At 45.1% G+C, this 25,401-nt stretch overlaps 1 protein-coding gene across 3 annotated transcripts in view; it reads right to left on the reverse strand.

Moving 5' to 3' along the window:
- TTLL4 (tubulin tyrosine ligase like 4) overlaps positions 1 to 25,401 on the reverse strand; it is a 39,888-nt gene extending 14,487 nt beyond the window's left edge. For 2 of the 3 annotated variants that reach the window (XM_047872140.1, XM_047872142.1), the window contains exons 1-4: positions 25,155 to 25,401; positions 4,919 to 6,548; positions 3,722 to 3,831; positions 3,307 to 3,370 (exon numbers count right to left, since the gene is read on the reverse strand). In XM_047872140.1, the coding sequence (XP_047728096.1) occupies positions 3,307 to 3,370; positions 3,722 to 3,831; positions 4,919 to 6,450 (1,706 nt within the window). In that variant the 5' untranslated portion in view covers positions 6,451 to 6,548; positions 25,155 to 25,401. Of the gene's footprint in view, positions 1 to 3,306; positions 3,371 to 3,721; positions 3,832 to 4,918; positions 6,549 to 11,249; positions 11,268 to 25,154 lie in introns of those variants that run through there. The other variant, XM_047872141.1, reaches the window with a different exon arrangement.

Genomic DNA, 25,401 nt, shown 5'->3' on the forward strand with positions numbered 1-25,401 from the left:
CTGCACGTGCATCTATAATTGTCCCCAAATCAAAAGTTTAATTAAGAAAAAAAAAGGTAGAAAATCTTTGTTAGCTGCCTCCTCAAGAGGGCTGGCTTCTGAGCTAGCAGTAAACTATGCCGCTGCAACAGTTACTTCTCTGGTCCTCAATATTCACATCTGAAAAAAAAAACTGGAGGGGTTCAGTAGGTTAAGCATCTGACTTCGGCTCAGGTTATGATCTCACACTTTGCAGGTTCGAGCCCCGTGTCGGGCTCTGTGCTGACAGCTCAGAGCCTAGAGCCTGCTTCAGATTCTGTGTCTCCCCCTTTCTGCTCCTCTCCTGCTTCTACTGTCTCTCCCTCTCTCAAAAATAAATAAACATTAAAAAGAGACAGACAGACAGACACTGGACTCTTAATGACCTCCAGCTCTAAAATTAAGTGATTCTTGGAGAGCCTGGGTGGCTCAATCAGTTAAGCATCCGTCTTCAGCTCAGGTCACGATCTTGCAGTTTGTGGGCTCGAGCCCCACATCAGGCTCTGTGCTGACCGCTCAGAGCCTAAAGCCTGCTTCCGATTGTGTCTTTCCCTCTCTGCTCCTCCCCCATTTGCAGTCTGCCTCTCTTTCTCAAAAATAAATACACGTTAAAAAACAAATTAAAAAAAATTTTTTTAACATGTATTCATTTTTTTGAAAGAGAGAGAGAGCTAGCAAGTGAGCTCTCAGCACAGAGCCTGACGTGGGGCTCAAAGTCACTAGCTGTGGACCATGACCTGAGCTGAAGTTGGATACTTAACTGACTGAGCCACCTGGGCGCCCCCCCAATTTTTTTTTTAATTAAGTGATTCTTGTGGCACCTGAGTGGCTCAGTCAGTTGGGTGTCTGTCTCTTGATTACAGCTCAGGTCATGGTCTTATAGTTTGTGGGATTGGGCCCCATGTTGGGCTCTACACTGAGAGTGCAAAGCCTGCTTGGGATTCTCTCTTTCTCCTCTCTCTGCTCTTCCCCCCCACTCACGCTCTCTTGCTCTCAAAATAAATAAATGGACATTAAAAAAATATTAAATTAAGTGATTCTTCAAAAAAGAATATGAAACAGAAAAGGCAATAAACTAACTATTGCTAGGTAGAGAAACAGAGACAGGGTCTTCAATGACCTTTCTATGACTGTCAACTTTTCTATAAGATAAAATATATAAATCTCTCACAATTCAGAAAAAATGATTTTAGCTAGTCCCAAAGTATTTCTGATTTTAGTCATCCTTAAAATGCAAAGTGGTTTGGAATTCATCAACCTCCACGTGTTTGAAAATCTATGTTTTAAGCCTGTATAGATAAGGTCTGTACATCTTGTAGAAGTTAAATTAACCAGTGAACAAATTATGAGCAAACTGTTTTTGTGAATTTTATACTATATGATTCAGAAAGTTTAAGTAAAGGGCTGTGCAGCTGTCTCAAAGTAGGCCTGAAGACAAACCCAGGTCACCCTTAAGTACGGAAAAGGTGGGACTCCAAGTCAATTATCCTCCTCTTATGGAGAGCAGAGGTCCTCAAGTCAACATCCAGATGTGGCTTTATTTTTCTGGAAGGAGGACCAGTTAGGCTTGAGTAACACTAGACTCAGGGTTACCTAGGACAGGATTTCTATCCACCTTCACAGAAAGTTCTAGTTCTGTGTCTTCTCTTTCCAAACAGTTCTCTCCCCTTGCTAGTTTGGGGCTTCAAAACTGGTGCTGGCGTTGCTACCATCCCACTCACAGAGCTGCAGCCTGCCTCGTCTGCACCAACCAAGGCATGGAAGGCTCCTTGTCCTCTTTGCTTCATTTGAGGCACAGCTGACACAGACAAAAGCAAGCTGAGTGTGGGCGCTCTGTACAGTAGGTATATGTTAGCCTTGACACGTGGCTTGATTTTCATTAAAATTAGCAGAGATTTTACACGAAAAACAAAACACCAACTGTCAATACTTGTATTTGTTCCTTTTACATTTTCAGTAGAAGTTATTTTTCTAAAAAAATTTTTTTAATGTTTGTTTACTTTTGGGAGAGAGAGAGAGAGTGCATGAGCAGGGGAGGGGCAGAGAGAGCGGAAGACATAGAATCCGGAGCAGGCTCCAGGCTCTGAACTGTCAGCGCAGAGCTGGATGCGGGACTCGAACTCCTGAACTGCAAGATCACGACCCAAGGCGAAGTCAGACGCTTAACCAACTGAGCCACCCAGGCGCCCCAGAAGTTATTTTTAAAAAGAAAAACACCCTAGGGGCGCCTGGGTGGCTCGATCAGTTAAGTGTCCGACTTTAGCTAAGGTCACAATCTTCCATTTCGTGAGTTCGAGCCCTGCACTGGGCTCTGTGTTGACAGAGCCTAGAGCCTGCTTTGGATTGTGTCTCCCTCTTTCTCTGCCCCTCCCCCTCTCGCACTCTGTCTCTCTCAAAAATAAATATTAAAAAAAAAAAAAAAAGAAATTAGTACTTTGGGGCAGGGGGGTTCTTTATAATATTTTTTTAATAATATTTAATAAAACAATGTAATAAGGCAAAGTTGTAAGTGGTGAGGGGAACAAGTAAGGTTATGTTGAAGGTGTTAACTTTCTACCCAGAAAGGCAGCATATGTGACCCTTCAGCAAGTCCTTGAAAGACCTTCAGCAGAGTGACTGCCCTCATTTATAATAACTTCCTCACAGTCCTGCGTTCCTTCCTTCCCCTGGGTTCCCCATCTCAGTTACGCAGCATCCTCCAACAACCTGTTTTGTAAAAGAAGAGCCTACATGAAGAGACTGACTTTTTGGTTCCCTGGTTAGACATGGATATTTCTCAGACTCTACCAAGGGTAGTCAATAAAATAACCTAGATTTAAGCTAGAAGATTTTTTTCCTTTTGGGGGGGGGGGGAAAGAGAGCATGCGCATGTGCAAGTGGGGGAGGGGCAGAAGGAGAAAGAGAATCTTAAGCAGGCTCCATGAGCCAAACTTGGGGCTTGATCCCACGACCATCAGATCATGACCTGAGCTGAAATCAAGAGTCAGACACTTGACTAAGACACCCAGGTGGCCCAATTTTCTAAGCACTTCTTGAAATCATTTTTTTACTTGAACAATTTCTTGGAAATTAAGACCAAACTGTAGGCTAAGAAACATGGTACTATTTTTAAGCCTAAATGATACAATATGCTTCTGGTCCTTGTTTGAAAACTAAAATCGCAAATGTAAAACTCTGGTAAAAATGAGTTACAGTTAACGGGGCCATTAATGACGTAGGTAATTAATCTCCTTATAATCTTAAAGAGACAGCAAATGAGCCTCTGCCAATGATCAACATAATACTCACCTAGAGATCACTGCTACCGACTCGCTGGTGGAGACAGCACTGAATGAGGAGCACTCTGCGTCTCCTGGGGGGGGCAAAGAGAGAAGTTCCACTAGGAGAGGCTGCTATACAAACTCACCAAGCCTAGGCAGCTCTTCCTTGGACATGTTGGCTCAGCCTTCCCGCAGAGCCACGAATACCACCCTGCTGCCTTGCACGGCCTTTTGTGAGCTGGGCAGCAGCACAGAGAAAGCAAGACTGGTGGGATGGGAGGGCTAGGAAACCCATTCCCCAGAAGCCACTACCACCCTTAGACCCACGAAGCAAATGATTACTGTAGGTGATAAAGGGAGTCAAGGAGTCAGCATACAGCTGTCAGCCCCCTTCCCTTGGAGGTGGTGACCACTTCCTAGTGGGAGGTAAGAGGGTCCTTTACCCTCCTCTTCTTCATTCTCATCATGGCTGCAGCAGTCTTCCAAACCATCTACCAGCTCTTCTTCTAGATCTTCAGCCTCACCCAGGTCTACCTGGAGGTGTGTAGCTGAACTGTAAGAAAGAATCATGCCCCAGCCCAGTCAGTAAGACAGGTCACAGTTAGATTCTCATTCCTTGATCATGTCCCAGTGTTTCTCTCCACTCACCAACCTGCTGTCTCTTGCTCATTTCTCTTGCCCTCAGAGCTTAGGTCTAGCCACAGTTCCTCAAGCCCACAGCCCCTGTGGTGTAGAGAGCTACCCTGTCTCCTATCTTCTCTGAAGTCCCTCATAGCACGTAAGTACACAATTCTGCATACAAAAACACCATCAACGAATGCCTGGTGACTGACTTCAAAGGTCGCTAGACTTCTGGGAATTCAGAACAAGGACTTGGTAGACCAAGATTCCAGAGAGGTAACAAAGCACAAGAGAAGAAGCCAAGCATGTGTATACCCTAACTCTAAAATGGCTGCATTGGGGTGCGTGGATGGTTCAGTTGGTTGAGCGTCTGACTTCAGCTCAGGTCATGATCTCACGGTTTGTGAGTTTGAGCCCCACATCAGGCTATGTGCTGACAGCTCAGAGCCTGGAGCCTGTTTCTGATTCTGTGTCTCCCTCTCTCTCTGTCCCTCCCCCACTCATGCTCTGTCTCTCTCTGTCTCAGAAATAAACAAACATTAAAAAAAAATTTTTTTAATGGCTATCATACCAGGAATGGCAAAGAGCCTGATCTGGTTTGGAATTAAGTAGAAAAGTCATAGGCTCCAACACAAGATGTTTGGTATTATTCTCCCTGGTTTTAATCTAAAACAAACGCTTCCTCTAAAGGACCAGAGAGTAAATCTTTTCAGTTTTGTGGGCCATACAGTTTGTTGCAACTACTCAAACCTACCATTGTAACAGGAAAGCAGCCATACACAGCAGTTAATGAATGGGGAAGGCTGTGTTTCAATAAAGCTTTATTTATAAAAGCAGACAGTGGGCAAGATTTGGCCCACCTACTGGTCTAGTTTGCCAACCTCTGCCCTAAAGTGAAAACCAAAATTCTAGGGCAGCCAAAAAATAAAACCACCTTCAAAGACATAAGGTCAGTGTCATTAAATTATGGTGTATACATTCTCCTGCTCTAAATCAATCAAAAACGTCCCCCAACTTACCCGATGTCCCTAGCAGGTGAGTCCAGCTCCCTGGCTTCCTTAGGCCCCTCCGTCCCAAGCTGGCCCAGATGGATGGAAGAGAGACGGGTGGCCACATCAGCTACGCCAAGGGGTTGAGAGGGAGAAGGCAGAATGGGAGTTTTGTCTTCTCCCAGTGGTGGGGAGTCGATCGTAGACCCACAGGCAGGGCTGTGGCTGAGTGCATTGGCATGTGAGGCAAGGAGGTGAATGCTGATGCGTTTGGTACAGAAGACTGTGCTGTCCAACTCCAACGTGTCCCGGGCTCTAGGGAGGATCCTGCTGTTTGCTCCAGCATCCTCCTGAGGGAACTGCTGGCCTACTGAGGGAGGTTTCCACAGCCTGTTCTTGTTGAGGAGATCGCACTGCAAGCTGGAGTTCATGAAACAAGACTGTTCAAACTGGCAGCCTTGCCTTGGCTTCTTCTCAAAGCCTCTTGCAGTCAACTTCCTCACGGCCTCAGTGAACCGAACCTCCTTAGTCAGAGCCTGAGAAACAAAGTCACCATCCAGGCCACAGGGATGTGGCTCTGCTCTTGTGGTTAAGTTACTCCGGTTATACTGGGGAGAGGCAACACTGGTGGTGGACATGTCTAAGGAGCTGGGGGCAGACAGGGTGCTAGAGGCAGGGGCATCATCTAGGACAGTGCCAGTACTCTTGGGGACCTTGTGTTCAATAGGCTGCACTGCACAGTCTCCAGTACCCCCCGAATGATGCCAGGAGACAAGATGGATCTTGGGTGAGGATACTGGCTTCAGGCCCTCTGTGGCCTGAGATAAAGGCACTTTAGTGCTATTTGGCCGCATGAAGGAGTTGTTATTCAGCGTGGGCTTGGAGGGGGAGGAGGGGGAGGAGGGGGAGGAGGGGGAGGAGGGGGAGGAGGGGGAGAATGGAGAGGGGATCTTCCCTGAGATGGCAGAGGCCAGGCTCTTCCCCGAAGGATTTTCCCCAGCCGCTCCCAGTGAGAGGTATGGATCTGTAGATGAGGATGCCATGGGCTGAGCCATGGGGGACACTGTGTAAGAAGGGGCCTTGTTGGCAGTGAGTCTGACAGGGAGGCTCTTCTGAGGGAGAGAAAATGGTGTTTTTCCGGGCAGGCTCGAGCGCAAGCAGAAAGACTCCAGTTGCTGGTACGGTTTGTGCCTGCAGCCGGAGCGGCGGTACAGGAGGGTGCCGCCGAACAGGTCTGGGAGGGTGTGCAGGTAACAGGAGGTGCTGTGGCCTGCGATGACGGCCGTGCGCCCTGAGCTACATAAAGTGCTGGGGCAAAAGAAGTATGCTGGCGGGGGTGGGACCCCCAAGAGGCCTGGGCCCAACCCTGCTGAAAGTGTCCCCACGTGCTTCCTCTCCAGTTTCCAGATTGGCTTCACCTGCTGATGGGCCTGAGCCCAGGCTTTGCCCTCGGAGGGTTTCTCCGGTGGCGGGGCGGGCACTGTGCCTGAGGGGCCACTCTGCTTGAAGCCGTTTCTCTGGCGGAGGCCAATGCTGTAGTGCTCTGTTCCTGCTGAGGCCATGAGGGGCCCACATCATGGCCACGTGGCCTCATGGCCCAACTCGGAAAAGGTGCCACACACCTCCAGTAGTAGCGGCTGCATCCTTGAAGTCCGTCAGCCTGAAGGGGAGAGAAGCCATAGGGAACGTCACAGTCCCAGAAGGACAGACACCGGGCAACAGAGCCCCCCTTCGGTTCTTCCTGGGCACCCGGCCGTGGCTGTCATTTAGAACCCTGAGAGAAGAGCACGAGAGTCCTAGGGTGCTTCCAGTGGTCTTCCTGCTACCCTCATGCAATCAAAGCCGGCTTCATCAAGGACACGGACTTTAAGACTCCACCAGTGAGTCTGCTCACGTGTTCCCACACCCTCAGGGAGATCTTTCCTCTCTCTCCAAAGCAAAATACATCTCTCTGTGTGTCACCATCCACTTCACCGAGTGGCTTCCTTCCCTCGCCTAACCCCCAGTGTGGCAAGGAATAAGGCAAGTCTGGGGGTGGCAGAGAAACCAGCCAATATCTTCCTCTTCACCAACCAATTCTGAAAGACCAAAGGTCACTTGAGAAACAGATTTTACATCTAGGAGTCCCTGACCAACGTTCAGTCACCCCTGGCGTGGCCTGCATTTTATAGTTAAGTGTGACAAGTTGAGATATAAGCAGAGAATTCCCGGGCTGACCTCTGCAGTTTGCTCAGAAGCTGAGACAGTGATTTCATCTCTTCAAGCGTCTTGCCAACTATATGGACTTAAATCCCATGCTAGCTGTTGGTGGGAAAAAGTAGAAACAAAATGGAACTGGACACCAACGGTATTTTTACTTCAAGTGACCTCATTTCCAGCAGCCACAGTGGGACAGGAGAGTTCAGGGGGCAGAATATAGAGGAAGAAGTAGGAGAGCTTTCCTTATATCAAACCCCAGGTATCAGTTGGGGATTGGATCTCAGGGAGGGAGGGCCTGTCTCAGACACTCCCTCATTCAATGCTTCCTCTAAGGCAAAACCTCTGAACCAGCCAGTAATTCTCAGTTCCAAACAGTCTGTTAAGCATGGTCACTTACTTTCTAAATCAAAGTCACAAAATAATCTCCAATTTTCACAAATGACAGCATCCAAAGGGGAAAAAAATAAGACCCTTCTATAAGAAGTCATTCATCTGGGATAATTCTGAATGGAATCCTGGCATCCTTACCAAGGAAGTGTTTTTGCAATGGCAAGAGGGAAAGAATTAGCAGAGAATTTTTTGGCTCAAGTTACTTCTAAAACACAAACTTCAACGGGGAGAGGTCCTTGTATTTTGATAAGAGACTAATGGCCAAGGAAGACCCACTATTCCTATCTACATCTATAGGAACTGTTGGTGTTGTCTAACAACAGAAAGCCTGCAGAAGCCACATGACATTGCCCTTTTTTCCTGCAAAGGCTGACCTATGTGAATTCTTTCTCAAGGAGAGAGAGTACAAAAACCACAACTCATTACTGCCAACATTCAAAATGGCAGTGGGCTAAAAAGAGCCTAAGTTCTAAAACTAGATTTTGATGCCAGCAGCCTCATACTAAGGAGACAGAAAATGGACCTCCACCAAGTCCAAACTATGGAAATACTGCCGGGGCCAATCACACAGTGTGCACTTATGGTAGAGAAGTAGACACGAGGGAATATCAAAGCCTGCCGTGGACTTTACAAGACCACACACGTGTGCGTTGTGTACACTCAACAGATTCACAGTCCCAACTCACGTAGTCCTCACGTCTTGCCCTACCAATGCAACCCAACAGACACACCAAAGTGACTGGAGAAAAGGGCTAAGGAAATGTCACTGGTATGCCTGAAAAATGCCCCACTTGTGGCTCCTCGTGGGCACTGCACTATCTCAGACCTTCATGGCTTTGCAAGTGCCACTCCCTGGAGCCTTTTCCTTCTTTTCACCAGACTGAAAAGTAATCAGCTCGAATATCCCCTTCTCCTGGGAGCCTTCCTGGACTCTCCACTTTGCAAAGGATGCCTCATCTGTGTGCATGCCACCGTCACTGTTTCTATTATGCTGAACTTTAATGACGGTCTACTGGACCACTCATCTGACCAGAAGCGACAAGCATGTTTTCCTTTAGCCCATGTCCTCAGTTGTGTCTGGAACATAGTTAAGTGCTCAATATTCTGCTGAATGAATGAATACACTGGAAAAGTTCAGTAAATGAAGGGGAACACGCTAGCAGTGATGAAGACTAATTTGGGCATCTAACAAATGCCAGGTAGTGTGCTAGGCATTTTACCTCTATTATCTTATTTAATCCTCACAAAAACCTTATATTCAAATTACTGGTGATGAATCTGAAAATCAGAAAAGCTAAGTAACTCTTCTATAATTAAACAACCGATAATGAGTGGTGCCTAGATTAAAACTAGAGTTTGTCTGACTCTAAATGCCTCTTAAACAGGAATGAAACACACACTCATTCCCTGTCCCCTCAATTATCCTTAAGCTTCAGGTTCAAGAGAAAACCCAGGTTGGAAACTCTCTCCCACCATTTATATTGAGCCCCTTCGTGGACGAAGCTTGTAAAAGCATGTGCTCGTCTCAGAACCATGGCCAATCCCACTTTCCCCCTGTAGCCATGGAGGCCCACTGCCTGCTGGGTGAAGAGAACCCTTCTTCCTCCCTTCTGCACACACCACGCAATGTCTGCCTCTCTGCATCGTGTCACATGAATCCTCAGTGCCAGGAATACTGAACCAAGTGGCCTGGCATCTGGCTGACTTGACTTCTAATCCGAATGAGTAAGAAGGAGCAAAGAATATACTTCTGCCCTCTTCAGAGGCTGCGGGTGGCCTGCTCCCAGGCACAGTGTGAAGCAGACCAGCTGGGCAAGCGCCAGAGTAAAGTGGGTTCTCCTCTAACAGGATTCCAGATCTCCTATGTCTTTGCAATGGCTGTTTCCCACTGCTTGTTTCCTCTCGTAGTCCCCATGATGTGTAGGATGGCAACTCAGAAACGAGCCACCTGTCTTTGTAAGGACACATTATCTGGACACAGGGGTCAAACAGATGAGAAGATGGTTCTGTACATCCCTTTCTGGGAAACAGCTCCAGAGCTAGTAAGAGATAACCAGAGTTGGCGAAGATGACGGTGTCAGGAACTGCCAAGCAAAACCGATCTGGCATGTCAGATAACCTACACAGAGTAGCTTCAAGAACATGAAGTAAACAGTATCACTCATAACAGTACCACGTACAAATGTTCTGACCTGGTATCATAGTTTTTGGTTCAGAAGTAGTGTCTGGTTTAGACCAGGAAATAATGGTTGCTAAAAGCAACCTTCTTCTTTCTCTTTACAGAGATCATTAATGAAATCAAAACCCCATGTGATGGGGAAGTAGAGACCTAGCTAGAAAATTCAGGCAACCTGGGTCCCAGGGACCTCTGACTCCTGGCCATGGGTCACCTTTTCCATATGCTACCCTCAATAGCACTGCCACTCTAGTACCAAAGAATGACTTCATCTGACTATAGGAATGCGAAGCGACAAACTTTAAAAAACCTTCCAGGGGCTCCAGGGTAGTTCAGTCAGTTAAATGGCCAACTTTGGCTCAGGTCATGATATCGCAGTTTGTGAGTTTAAGCCCCGCATTAGGCTCTGTGCTGACGGCTCCTGGAGTCTGCTTCAGATTCTGTGTCTCCCTCTCTCTCTGCCCCTTCTCCACTCTGTCTCTCAAAATAAACATAAAAAAAAAAAAAACAAACAACAGAAAAACGCCTTTGAAGGCCTAAATATAAGAAGTAGAGGAAGTGAGGGACTCCTGGGTGGCTCAGTCGGTTGAGTGTCCGACTTCGGCTCAGGTCATGGATCTTGTGGCTCGTGAGTTCAAGCCCCGCGTCGGGCTCTGTGCTGACAGCTCGGAGCCTGGAGCCTGCTTCGGATTCTGTGTCTCCCTCTCTCTCTCTGCCCCTCCCCTGCTTGTTCTCTCTCTCCCTCTCTCTCAAAAATAAATAAAAACATTAAAAAAAAAAAAAGTAGAGGAAGTGAGAAAATAGTTTCAAAATCTAACACATTGCAATAGTGGTTTCTGCCATAAAGTCAAAGCCTAGATGGACAAATAATGTCTTGGTACCCAGACCCCAGAGAAAGCATATACTCAGAAGGCCATTTTCCCACGAGGTCATAAAACCTGTCCCTTGTAGTATACCCTAGGCTCCTGACACAATGTACACCACCCACCCCGCCCCAACTCCCTCAGATTCCTAAGCACACTGTGATGATACACACTGGTGTGTCTATGTGTGTCTTTAGAATCTCAGAAACAGGCTGCCCATCTCCCAGGAAACATTATAGGATGAGACATCGAAGGCAAGAATAAGAAGGAAAGGTATTTATATATGTAGGAAGCCTCACAAAGGCTACTGATGAAAGCCTTGTTTCAAAAACGCCCAACTGGTGGCGCCTGGGTGGCTCAGTCGGCTAAGCATCCGACTCTTGCTTTCGGCTCAGGTCATGATCTCACAGTTCCTGAGATGAAACTACCCCCCCTAACCCCCACCCCCAGCATCAGAGCCTGCTTGGGATTCTCTCTCCCTCTCTCTCTGTCCCTTGTGTGCTCTCATATGTGTGCTCTCTCTCAGAATAAACAAACATTAAAAGAAAAAGTCTGTTTCTATAACAACAAAACACAAGAACACCCAACCCAAGCAAGTCTAAACTTAGAGTAATTGGTGATTGTATAAATTAAAAGGATTCACAAGTCCTATTATTTTCATTCAATTTACATACATTTTTTTAGCCACATATATATCCACTACTTAAAGACAAGTAAAGGCACTCATACTTACTCTCTCTCAAGGGTCCGCCATTAGTTGACCCTCCAACCAAGAGCTTGTGAGGAACTTACTTTAGGAACCAATAAACTGACCTCATCTGTTAGATTTTGAACAATCTAACACATTTCACAGAGCTACTAATCTTACACCTTTCTTGCTCCTACAGATTATCCCTGGGGAATAGGAGAACTCAAGGGGTGAACAGGGGATACAAACACTATGCTATTGCCAGAAGCGTTCAAGTTTAGAAGCAAACAAGCCTGTTTCTGATTAAGTTCCTCAGTCAAGGTCCAAACAGGAACATGCCCAGCTGAAAAGAAAGGTTAGTTTAGGGCAGATCAGCTGAGGAGCGTGTTCTTGGGAATAAAAGCCCCTTTGAAACAGCTCTCAGGACATTTGAATGTGTTTAAGCAAAAACAAAGGGCTGGAAGAATATACACTAAACTATCATGGTAAGTATCTTGGGGAGAAGAGTGGAATGAAGGATGGGGCATGGGAGGGGAAGGGAGGGGGACATTTTTCCAGTTTACTTCATGGGCATCTGTATTGTCTAATCCTTCAAAACAACACCAACCAACCACATGTTACTTGTGGGAAGTATTCCAAGAGTCTCCAGGGCACTATGATCCCTCACAGACATGCTGGGTCAGCAGTTACCATCCCTTCATAACTCACATCAAACAGAGCTCTGATGAATAGTGAATTCATTCAATGCTGAAACCACACAGCTGGAATGTTTGAGAAAAGACAAGAGAAGAAGTATCATAACTCCCACTGGGTAGCGGTGAGATCAAATTGGAAAATTCACATAAAGCACAGTCCACACTAAACATTCAAGGGGTGGGTGGCAGTTATCATACTCATTACTGGCACCGTCTGGTCAAACCTTCTTCCCTCAGCTCTTTTCTCAAGTATCAATGAAGGAGGGGGGGAGGGGTCGGAAGGGGGAAACACACATGGAGAAGGCAGCACAGCAAGTATTCCGCTGCAAAATTTCAGCTAGTACAAATAATGTCCTTTTATAAAAAGACATAGTAGTCTGGTCATTTGGGAAACTTCTGTGCAATTTATTATATTACTGGTAACTAGGTTCTTCACCTGCAGGTGTGACTTGGCACTAAAAAACAATTGAAAAGTGCTTTTGTGGGGGGGAGGGTGGTGCCTGGGTGGCTCAGCCAGTTAAGCTTCTGACTCTCGATTTTGTCTCTGGTCATGATCTCATAGTTTGTGAGTTTGACCTGTGTCGGACTCCACACTCAGTGTGGAGCCTGCTTAGGATTCTCTCTCTCTCCTCTCTCTCTCAAAATAAATAAATAAGCTTAAAAAAAAAGTGCTTTGGGATATACCCTTACAGTTTTTATATAACTAGATGGTTGGGATTTCTGAAAACACTGGGTGAAGAGTTAAAAAGTGATTGTTACTCACTTAGTGCCCAGACCCTGATCACTACATACCATTTGTCAATAAAAAGAACAAAGGAACTAGAGCTCCTTGGAAAATAGTTGGGACAGGAAAAGCATCAGATGAGCCCAGACTATCTCTTATGCTGCAAAAACTAAGGAAACATTCCAAATTTGATAGAGGCATCGTAAGATCACAGAAACAGCTCATATCACACTTAATAGTAAAACACTAGATGCTTTCCTTCTAAGATTGAGAATAAGACAAGGATGTCTACTTTCCTCATTTCTAGTCAACACTGCACAGGAAATTCTAACCAGTGCAATAAGGCAAGAAAAAAAAATTAAGCGTATGTAGATTGCAAAGGAAGAAATAAAACTATACTTATTTGCAGGGGACATAATCTTGTACATTGAAAATGCTAAGAAATCTACAAAAAAACCTTCTAAATAAGCAAATTTAGTAAGATAATAGGATACAAGATCAAATACAACAATTGATTTACTTCTATATACTAACAAGTAAAAAATGAAATAAAAGAAACACATCCATTCACAATAGCATTAGAAAAGATAAAATCCTTAAGAATAAACTTAACAACAGGTGCCTGGGTGGCTCACTCAGTTAAGCATCCAGCTCTTGATTTCGGTTCAGGTCACAATCTCAGTCATGAGATCCAGCCCCACATTGTGCTCTGTGCTGAACGTGAAGCATGCTTGGTATTCACTCTCCCTCTCTCTCTGCCCCTCCCCAACTTGTGCATGCACATGTGTGTGCTCTCTCTCGCAACATAAACGAATATTAAAAAAAATAATAATAAACTTAGGACACCTGGGTGGCTCAGTCAGTTAAATGTCCGACTTCAGCTCAGGTCTTAAGTTCACAGTTCATGAGTTCTGGCCCATGTCGGACTCTGTGCTGACAGCTCAGAGCCTGAGCCTGTTTCGGATTCTTTGTCTCCCTCTTTCTCTGCCCCTCCCCTGCTCATGGTGTCTTTCTCCCTCTCAAAAATAAACATTAAAAAAAAAAATTTTTTTTTAAATAAACTTAACAAAAGAAGTACATTGAAAACTACAAAACACTGCCAAGAGATATTGAAAATTAAATAAACGGAGACATATAACATGTTCATAAACTGGAAGACTCAGCATTGTTAAGATGGCGATTCTTCCCAAACTGATCTATGGAGTAAACGCAATTCCTATCAAAATCCCAGCAGGCTTTCCTGGAGAAACTGACAAGCTGATCCTAAAATTTACACAGAAATGAAAAAGACCCAGAACAGCCAAAAACAATTAAAAGAGGGGGGAAAAAAAAGTTGAACTTACACTACCCGATTTAGAAACTTAGTATTAAATTACAGTAATCAAGGCAATGTAAGTATTGGCATAATAAACATACAGATGAATGGAACCAAACAGAGTCCAGAAATAAACCCTTACATTTACGGTCAATTAATTTTCAATAAGGTTGCCTATGCAATTTAATGAGGAAAAGGATAATCTTTAACAAATGACTTTGGAACAGTGGGTATCCATGTACAAAACATGAACTCAGACTCTTACTTTAGACCATAATTGACTCAAAATGGATCATAGAGCTAAATGTAAGAACCAAAACTATAACACTTCGGTAAAAAAACAGGAGAAAATGTTTATGACCTTGGGCAAGGCAAAGATTTATTAGATATGATACAAAAATCGTGACTGAAAAATTTTAAAGGAAAGTATGGTTAACAGTCCAGCTGTTAGCTGGATTATATCATAATTAAGAACTTAGAAAGGGGCACCTGGGTGGCTCAGTTAAGTGTCCAACTCTTGGTTTTGACTCAGGTCATGATCTCACAATTTGTGAGATCGAGCCCCGTGTTGGGCTGTGTGCTGACAGCACAGAGCCTGCCTGGGATTCTCTCTCTCCCTTTCTCGGTCACCCACACTCTCTCTCAAAATAAACACATAAAGTTAAAAAAAAAAAAAAGCTACACACACATATATAAAAAAAGAACTTAGAAAAACACTACTGAGAATGAAAAATAAAAATCTACAAACGGGGAGGAAATAGCTGCAACTATAAAGGACTTGTATTCAGAATATACTAAGAATTCTCACAAGATGAAGGGCACCTGGGTCGCTCAGTTGGTTAAGCTTCCGACTCTTGATTTCAGCTCAGATCATGATCTCACAGTTTATAGGATAAAGTCCTGAGTGGGGCTCTGAGCTGACAGGATGGAACCTGTTTGGGATTCTCCCTCTCCCTCTGCCCTCCTTTGCTCACTCATGCGTGTGTGCATATGCCCTCTTCCTTCCTCTCTCTCAAAATAAATAATAAAAAAAAGGATGAAAACGAACCCAATTTAAAATTTTTTAAATAGGCAATTTTAAAAATAGGGAAAACATCTGGGGGCACCTGGGTAGCTCAATTGGTTGAGTGGCTCTTTTTTTTTTTTATTTTTTTAATGTTTATTTATTTTTGAGACAGAGACAGAGCACGAGTGGGGGAGGGGCGGAGAGAGAGAGGGAGACACAGAATCTGTCAGCACAGAGCCAAATGCGGGGCTTGAAGCCACAAACTGTGAGATCATGACCTGAGCCCGAAGTCGGACGCTCAACCGACTGAGCCACCCAGGCGCCCCTAGTGTCTGACTCTTGATTTCAGCTCAGGTCATGATCTCACGGTGAGTTCAAACCCCACATCACACATCAGACTCCAAGCTGAGAGCACGGAGCTTGCTTAGGATTCTCTCTCTCCCTTTCTCTCTGCCCCTGCTTGCACACACGCGCACGCACACACACACACACACAAACACACACTCTCTCTCTCTGTCTCAAAATAAATAAACTTAAAAAAAAAAAAAAAGGTTATTACTACTTAAAGGGAAGCTTGGTTGTCCTCAGACCAGGAGGTAGGCAGCGCACAATCAACTTCAATTTTTGTTTGAAATTAGACTGGCAGGAATGAATTTTACCAGTGAATGATTCCAGCCAATGAAGTAAAACTCATTGCTCCATTACCTGAAGCAGGCTTGACTGGGGATCCATCACTAAGGTGCAAGAACTGAGGTCACATGCCTTAAAGAAGGGCCTCCCCAGTATATAAGTCTTTTCAGTGTAGCCACTGGTAGCCACCTTAATATGAACTAGTCACCCAGCATACTCTGCTCTAACCTGCCAGGGAATTTGCCAACCCTGGCTTAAAGGGGAATAAGAGGAAGAAGGCAAACACGGGAGCCTGGCAGATAAAGTTCAACAGCACTTTCTCTGGGGCCCATCAACACACCATGTAGGGGGAGGTCTCTGATTTTTAGGGGAGAAATGCTGTTTAAACCTAATTCTAAGCAAAACCTCATTGTCCAACAAAACACAAGGCCTGGTCCTGACTTCAACTGAAAAGCAGCTGCTGTCAGCACCAGTTGAGAAACAAGAACCTTGAGGCTGAGATAAGGGCTGGCTAGGGTCGAAGGACCACGGGGACAACATGGGAAGCTTAAGGTTTTTTGTTTTTGTTTTTTCCTATGACCACTGTTACTCAAGAAGGGAACATGTTTTCTGTTAATCTTCTTGAAACTAGATGGGAATGTCATATTTCAGTAAAGTCGTGCTAAGGACAATGGGAGCGGGGCTGAGATAAGAATGTATCAATCAGGGGTGCCTGGGTGGCTCAGTCTGCTAAGCATCCAACATCGGCTCAGGTCAGGATCTTGCAGTTTGTGAGTTCCAGCACCAGGCGGTGTCGGGCTCTATGCTGACAGCTCAGAGCCTGGAGCCTGCTTTGGATTCTTTGTCTCCCTCTCTCTCTGCCCCGTCCCTGCTCATGCTCTGTCTCTCTCTCTCTCTCAAAAATAAACATTCAAAAAAAAAAAAAAAAAAAAAAGAATGCCATCAATCATTTCAATCCTATTCCTCATTTAACCGACTCACCTTTAGAGACCTTGTAGAATCAGAGGCAGTAAATAAGCTTCAAATGCACAAAAAGACTTCAGTAAAAAAAAAAAAAAAAACATGCAGGCAGAAGGGGCTAAGTCCCTTTGGTATTCATGCAACACCAACACTCCCAACATGCCCTGTGGCAATGATTTCACCCTGACCTCAGATCTTCACTCCCACTCACTCAATCCACCATCAAGTCTTTCCAGCTTCAAATGTATGCCCTTGGAGCCATCTATTCTCCAATTCTACCATTACCTTAGTCCACACCACTATCACTTCTCACCTGCTGGTTTTCCTGCTTCTAACTCTTATGCCTTCTTTATAATCAATTCTCCAGACTGTGGTCATGGTGCCCTTTTTAAAATGTAGCTTAGGGGGGGCGCCTGGGTGGCGCAGTCGGTTAAGCGTCCGACTTCAGCCAGGTCACGATCTCGCGGTCCGTGAGTTCGAGCCCCGAGTCAGGCTCTGGGCTGATGGCTCAGGGCCTGGAGCCTGTTTCTGATTCTGTGTCTCCCTCTCTCTCTGCCCCTCCCCCGTTCATGCTCTGTCTCTCTCTGTCCCAAAAATAAATAAACGTTGAAAAAAAAATTTTTTTTAAATAAATAAATAAAATGTAGCTTAGGGGCGCCTGTGTGGCTCGCTCGGTTAAGCGTCCGACCTTGGCTCAGGTCATGATCTCACGGTCCGTGAGTTCGAGCCCCGAGTCAGGCTCTGTGCTGACCGCTCAGAGCCTGGAACCTGTTTCAGATTCTGTGTCTCCCTCTCTCTCTGCCCCTCCCCTGTTCATGCTCTGTCTCTCTCTGTCTCAAAAATAAATAAACGTTAAAAAGAAATTTTTTTTAAATAAAAATAAAAAAATAAAATGTAGCTTAAAGCCATCTGGTGGTTCCAAGGCCTACATGATCTGACTCCTGTATCTCTGACCCTATGAGAGCCATTCTTCCTCCTCACTAGGTGTGTTCCCACCTGTGTTCCCAGAGGCTCCACTGTTCTCTCTGAAACACTCAGATCTTTAGAGTTCAGCAAATATCACCACCTCAAAAAGCCTGTCTACGCTGATGCAGTACCCCCGATCCTTCCCTATCACACTACCTCGTTTTAGTCTCACTCCTCCACTAACTGAAATTATTGGATGTGAATATTTCCTTGTAACTCCCTAAAGAAATAGTGGAAAAATAAATAGGAACTGATTTTTTTTTTTAAGTTTATCAATGGGGTGTGAGACTTACCTATCTTCTTTATCATTTTAATTTCTGTCTATAAAAATGAATCACCTAGTCAAAAACCATATTCCTTATTTTTAAAACAAAAACTTCAATTATTTATGCATTCCTTTGTTGTCTATTTTTCCTTCCAGAATGAAAGCTCTTTGAGAACTGGGACCTTGTTTACATAGTGTTATGACGAGCCCTGGAAATGTAATCGGGGCTCATTAAATATTGCTGAATATTCAAATGTATCTATAACAGCTAAAACCAGCACAGCCACCAGTGGACGCTCTTCAGGTCACACAGGTGCTCCTACCACCATCTCCTTGTTGCTACTTCTTTACTCGGTGCAGGAACCAGGCCACAGCCACACCCAACTCCTCCCCAGTGCCTTTTCTCCCCATGAAGCCCCCTCCAAAGTCCTCCAAGTTCCTCTTTTATCCCCTCCCTCACATCCAACCAATCTGCTCTTGCAATTTCAACTATTAGTTACAGAAGAGCCACTCTTCAGACCTGACCTCTCTCAAGCTTCATGTCCTCGTCACCAACTGTCTGTTCTACCTTTTCATCATGCGTATCCAATCACTTCAATCCAGCTTGTTAAACCAGCCCTGCACACTTGTCCTTCAATTTCTTTCAGTGGAAATTTCTTTCTCTCAGTCACCTAAGAATATGTCAGTCACCTCGGACTTCATCCTTTCCCTTATTCTCCATGGCCAAACCAGTGATAAAATTTAAGAGATTCTCTTCCTTAGCAGGCTTCATTTCTCCACCCCTACCCCAGTTCTGGACCATTGCAATAACATCCAGACTGAAGTCTGTGTTTCCAGGGCCTGCCCTCCTGAATCCCATCCTCCAGGCAGCCTCCAGATTCACTTTGCTTGATTTTACTTCAATGGGTTACTCCTGATTCAAACATTTTCTAGGAGTCCTCATTAAATACCACAGTAGCCCAACAACCATCCGCATCAGAATAACATGGGGTGCAGATTCCTGAATCCCATCTTCAGAGAGGATTCGGTAGGACCAGGAATCTGTGCTTTTTTTTTTTTTTTAAAGTAGGCTTCACATCTAGCCCAACACAGGGCTTGAACTCACGACCCTGAGATCAAATCCTTGAGCTGAGAGCACAAGTCAGAGGCTTAACCAACTGAGCCACCCAGGAATCTGCATTTTTAACATTCCAGATGATTCTCACATGAGTCAATAAATAAAATCCAGATTTCTCAGCTTGGGTTTGAAAGGCTTATTTCCATTTCCTTCTACCTTGAACTGCTGTATGAACTGTGCTGGTCTTAACACTAAACTCCTGGAATAAACCTTCCAAACTTGTCTGCAGGCCTTTACTCCACTAAGCCTCTTCCTTCTGAATCCCTGTATTTTATTTACCTTTTCCAGGCACAACTCAAGCCCCACTCTCTCCATAAATATCTCTTGCGTATTTATTCCTCTAACGTGATACTTTGCAAAGGCTACTCTCAACACTGTTCTCTTTTCACCTGGATATACCTCACAAGCTCCATGATGGTCTTCATAGGGAATCCGGGTGTAGCTATAACAGACAAATGCAAAGCTAATCTGGCAGAAGGGGGCAGATCACTGCCCTAGTTTGACCTCCTCCTCAGCAATGCCTCCCATGTCTCCTCCCCAAACAACCTCACCGGCACTAGGCTCCCTAGAACAAGGTTTCGAAAACCATGGACTTGGGGGTGATGGGTACATTCAATGTCACTCATACATTCACAAAGCTGTTAAAAATAGGTGAGCCTCAGGGGCGCCTGGGTGGCTCAGTCGGTTGAGTGTCCAGCTTCGGCTCAGGTCATGATCTCGCAGTCTGTGAGTTCGAGCCCCGCGTCGGGCTCTGTGCTGACAGCTCAGAGCCTGGAGCCTGCTTCGGATTCTGTGTCCCCCTCTCTCTCTGCCCCTCCCCCACTCATGCTCTGTCTCAGAAATAAATAAACATTAAAAAAATTAAAAAAAAAAATAGGTGAGCTTCAGTGGCTCAGTAGGTTAAGCATCCAGCTCTTGATTTTGGCTCAGTTCATGATCTCACAGTTGATGTCCCCAGCCTGTCTGGGATTCTTTCTCTCCCTCCCTCTCTGCCCTTCCCTTGCACTCTCTCAAAATAAATAAACAAACATTAAAAAAAAAAAATCTGTTAAAAATAAAACAAAAAAACTTGACTAAACGGATAAAAAAGGAGGATAGGGGGCGCCTGCATGGCTCAGCCGGTTAACCAACCGACTTTGGCTCAGATCATGATCTCATAGCTAGTGAGTTCCAGCCCCACGTCTGGCCCTGTGCTGACAGCTCAGAGCCTGGAGCCTGCTTCGGATTCTGTGTCTCCCTCTCTCTCCGCCCCTCCCCTGATCGCACGCTGTCTCTCTCTCTCAAAAATAAATAAAAACATTAATTAATTTAAAAAATAAAAAGGATAAAGAACTACAAAACGTTCTTAAGCAAAATGACTTCAAACATCCCTTTCTTTCTGTTTACAGAGCTAGCTTAGCCCAATATCTACCCCCTCCACCCACCCACCTCACCAAACGCAGGGCTCTTGCAGTAGATCCCCAACTGCCGTCCGGGGCTGTAGCCTCTGCTCTTCTAGAGCAAGCAGTCTCAGGAAGCACACCAATCTGCTTTGTCATCTTTATCCGGCATCCACAAACTGCCCGTTTCATTCCGCCTTCCACGCTTTGAGATGTAATTTTGCCTCAAGTTTCCTCCTTAGTTGAGAGTGAATGATGAGCAACCTACGCTAGAAAATCTATGGCTGTTGTTTCAAACCATCAAGTCTCCAGGGGCCAGGTCCAGACCAACTTGGACAAGGTATCTATTTCTACAGAAAGCAATTATTCATTACCCACTGATCAAATCACTCTCCTATATTACAGAAGTGGGTGTGGCCCTTGGGACCTGCACTTCCCTTTTCCTCCTCTACCTAGGTTGTCTCTCACCGTCACCAGGGGGAACTCAGGACATCAGAAATGGCTCAGAGTCTACAATTCGAAAGCTCTCTAATGAGACTGCTTTAATCGCTCAGTAGATATGTTAGAAGATAGAACTGTCTTATCTGGAACCAAGCTGAATGGGGAGGAATATAGGAATCAGACTCAACTTCTCTTATGAGATAAATCCCAAGCTATGTCTCCCTAAAAAAATGTGGAGGAGCAATGAACTTCTTGAAGGCCTCCTGAGAAAGGAAGGTCAATACCGTAGCCCGATGAGAAGGGAGGGTCAATACCACAAGTTAAGAAAGCCAGCTTTTACAGAACACAGTTCAGTAATGCAAAAGGAGTTGGCCAACCTGAGAGAAAAATCTAGCTTACAGCACCTAGAGCTGAGGGAGGTAAAATTACTGAAAAGTGAAAACTGCTGGAGGCTTAACATAATTGGGTGACTAGCTCTCCTAAAGCCTTCGCTTTCATCACCGGAAAGGAACCTCTTCCCTCCTCCTGAGGGTGGACGGTGGTCCTCTGGGGATAGTCCACAGGTTCTGCTGGTGAAACAATTTTCCTAACAAAACTAAGATGGGATTCGCCTTTTTAACTGTGCTGGCCTTCCCACTGACGGTACAAAAGCGACGGGGGGTCAACGTTTGGTGCCGGAGCAAGAAGTGAGACAATGGCATGCCAAGTTAGATCCTTCACCACCACACGCCTCCTCACCACACAGTGAAAGAATGCCAGCTTTACCCAAGAATGTCCTTGATGGCAGAGTAAAAATTCTATTAAAGCTCAATTCTGGAGGGCATCTTTTTAATATTCTGTGTGACAAAACAAGAAGCACATATAAAACACCTATGTGGCATACAGAAGGTGATGGCTACCTCTAAGGAAAGCACTGTGCGTGTGAATTGCAAAATTTTTCTGTGGAACATCATCCTCACTTGGAAGAATAAATGTCACAAAAGCGACGGGTTACTCAGACTTTGGCATTTGGCAAACATTTTCTAGAAAATAAAACAAAGTGAGACTGGCAACTCGAGAAAAAAACAACTGACAGTATTTGTTGCCAATGATAAAATTCGAGCTTCCAAGAGAAAATTGGAATTTTGGCAAAACTGTATCTGCCGCCATGAGCTTGACAGCTTCCCAACACTTAACCCTTTTTCTGATGAGAGTGTGGTGATATGATTTTTCTGACACTGTTAATAAAATGTGTCAACATTTGGAAGAGCCACGTAACTCAGTGAAACCAGTATTTTCCAGATACCTATCACACAATGCTACAGAATCCTCTCTGGGTAAAAGACGCAGTCAAAATGAGAGACAGACCAATGGATTTTAATGTAACAAAGTATGAAAAGTTCACTGCTATCATTTCAGATACCACACTGTAATAACTTTCATAAAACCATCCCTTGTTAACTTGTGTGTAATACCAAAGAAGAATATCCACAATTATCTGAAAAGGCTATTAAAAATACTCTTCCTTTTCCAACTAAATGTCCATGTGAGGCTGGATTTTCTTAATAATTCAACCAAAACAACAAATCTGACTGAACACAGAAAGAGATATGAAAATCCAGCTGTCTTCTATTAAGCCAGACATTAAAGAGATTTGAAAAAATGTCACTCTTCTACTTATCTTTTTGAAACAATATCATTTTTCATTTTAAAAATTCTACATTAACTTGTAATGGCTTTATTTCTAAATGAATTAATATATATTTCAATTTCTAGTACGGTAACTATCAAGATTATGTATCCCAATTAAAAAATATATTGAAGATCCCAAAGAGCTTTTGAAGTGTATAAAGAAGTCCTAAGATGGGGCGCCTGGGTGTCACAGTCGGTTAAGCGTCTGACTTCAGCCAGGTCACGATCTCGCAGTCCGTGAGTTCGAGCCCCGCGTCGGGCTCTGGGCTGATGGCTCGGAGCCTGGAGCCTGTTTCCGATTCTGTGTCTCCCTCTCTCTCTGCCCCTCCCCCGTTCATGCTCTGTTTCTCTCTGTCCCAAAAATAAATAAAAAACGTTGAAAAAAAAATTAAAAAAAAAAAAAATTAAAAAGAAGTCCTAAGAGTAGTAAGTCTGAGCACTCTGGTCTAGAATACCACTGTCTGTCCAGAACACCCCCGAGGGCTCCCAAGGACAAAGTTCTTTGTGGCACCTGGGTGGCTCAGTCGGTTAAGCATTCATTTCAGCTGAGGTCATGAACTCAGGGCTTTGAGTTTAAGCCCCACATCGGGCTCTGGGCTGACAGCTCAGAGCCCGGAGCCTGCTTTGGGTTCTGTCTCCCTCTTCTTCCCCTCCCCTGCTCGTGCTCTGTCTCTCTCAAAAATACATAAATAAACATTTAAAAAATAAATAAAGTTTAATTCTAAAATTTTTCATCACAAGTTTAAACAAGTTTATTCTTCTGTTAAAAGGAGACAGAGGGGCACCTGGGTGACTCAGTAGGGTAGCTTTCCAATTCTTGGCATAGCCTTGGGTCATGACCTCGCAGTTCATGGAATAGAGCTGGGTGCATCGGGCTCTGCGCTGAGAGTAAGAAGACTGCTTGGGATTCTCTCTCTCTCAAAATAAATAAATAAACTTAAAAAAAAAAAAAGGAGGTAGAAACTACTAAACATTTTATAAAAAGAACTAAGTTAACCATAATTGGAATAAGCATTTCATGATTTAATAAAATAATTTCTAGCTATCTTATTGAATAACACACACCTAAATTAAAAGAAATCTCTTTAAAAGCTTTTCATACAAGTTTGATCCTATAGCTTGAAAAACCCATGGTCCCAAAAAACATTCTCATCACATTTAACTGTGGGGTTCTTCTGAATTCAGAATATCACAGACTTCACCCTAACACCGATGTGTATTAGGGGGAGAGGAAGCCTTCTGGGTTTTCAAAGTAATTTACTCACCAAAGGAGGCCTTCCTGAAATCAGTATTTCCAAATGCTTTGTTTGGCAACCTGAGGTTTTTACACTTGGGATAATACAGGGAAGTGTGAAGGATATAACATCCCTCCCCAGGCCCCCCTCCACCTGCCTTTTCTTGTCAAGTCAGTTTCAGAAGAGTTCATTTGAAAGCTGAGGATCTGGAAATGGACCCTTCTAAAGCTATATACGCAGGTGTATCCCTTGGAAGTCTTGGGCCCCAATTACCCTGCTTGAAAAACCACTGCTCTTGAGGATACTGTTCTCTTTAACAAAACATCCAAGGCCCTTTGTGATCTAACCCCTATTAATTTTCCTTTTCTTATTTGTCACTGGATAGCTACCTCTAAATGCACCTCAGGCCTGTCAAACTGCTTCCAGTTCTCTTTTTAGGCCTTGCTGTATTTTCTCTAAAGTTATTTTGTATCTGGAATGTGTTCTCACTTCTTTATTCCCAGAAAATACTTGATAACTTTTCAAGGTTCCATTCTACCAATCAATAAGCAGCTGGTTGCCTTCTGGGCACCAAGGGGGTGGGTTTTATGCAAACAGTAGCTCAATATTTACTGCAAGAAATGAAGGACGGAGGGAACACTGTCCCAAAGGGTCCCCCAGCTATTTGTTGATTGGCTAAACCAACAGATGATGAAGTTGAGGAAGATGTGATCTGGAGTATCTGGGGGAGCAAGGATTACTCAATAAAGGAGGAAGGATTCAAACATTTCCAACATCCAGAAAGAGAATGTGAAGACCAGGGAATGGGGATGATATAATTTTCCGAGCAAGGCTGGGTTAAATATCTAACGTTCTATCGGAGCACACACCACACAGCATGGCAAATGCTAGTTTACTTGATGAAAATCTCTAGACTACAAGCTCCGCGAAGACATGCCTGCCTTGTTCACCACTACACCTCCCCAGCGCCTTCCACAGTCTCTGGCTCATTAAATATTTGTCGATATTTGTAAAACACTGTTGAATGAATGATTAAATAAAGGGATGAACAAATGAAGAGTTAACGTTTACAGGATCTCAAACCCTATTTGAAACTCTACAGTTTGGGAATAGTATCTCTCTACACCTACTGAAGGTGGGGAACTAAAAAAGTGGATATCCGTGTTCACTTCACCTATGAAGCCTGAGAGGTAGCTTGGGCTCACACACAGGCGAGGAGAATTTAAACCGCAGCGCGGCGGGAAAGGGGAGGCACGGAGGCCCAGGGTGAGGGGATGCTGCAGGGTCCGGGCGCCCAGAGGCGGGCTAAGTTCACGGGGCGTGGCGGAGGGGGAGAAGGGTCCCCAGGACGTCCGAAGACCCGGCCCGGTGGAAGGCCGCAGCCCCCTCGCCTACCCGGAGATGGAGAGCTGGCGGGCAGGAAGCGGGGCTGGGGCGGGAGCCGCCGGAGGGCTTGGGGACCCGCGCGAAAGAACCGGGGCAGAGGCAGGGGCAAGAGAGTCGGGCCGGCGGCGGGTCGTTCCCCCAGCTTCACCGCCACACTCACCTAGCGGACCGAGCTTCGCCCCGGCTCGGCGCCGGCTCCGCGCTGCTTCCTTCCTCGGCCTGCTGGGGCGAGCGGGCGGCCTCAGACGCCCCTAGCAACCACACACCACCACGCGACCCGCGCTCCCAGCCGCCGGCGCCGCGGCCGCCTGCCACGCATCTGCGCGCGCCCCCAGCGGACGGACAGAGGGCCTGGAAGAGGCTATCTCGGCAGAGAGGGAGGAGGGCTGGCGCGCGGAATCTCGGGG

This window comes from Prionailurus viverrinus, chromosome C1 (genome assembly GCF_022837055.1).
Source record: "Prionailurus viverrinus isolate Anna chromosome C1, UM_Priviv_1.0, whole genome shotgun sequence".
NCBI lineage: Eukaryota > Metazoa > Chordata > Mammalia > Carnivora > Felidae > Prionailurus > Prionailurus viverrinus.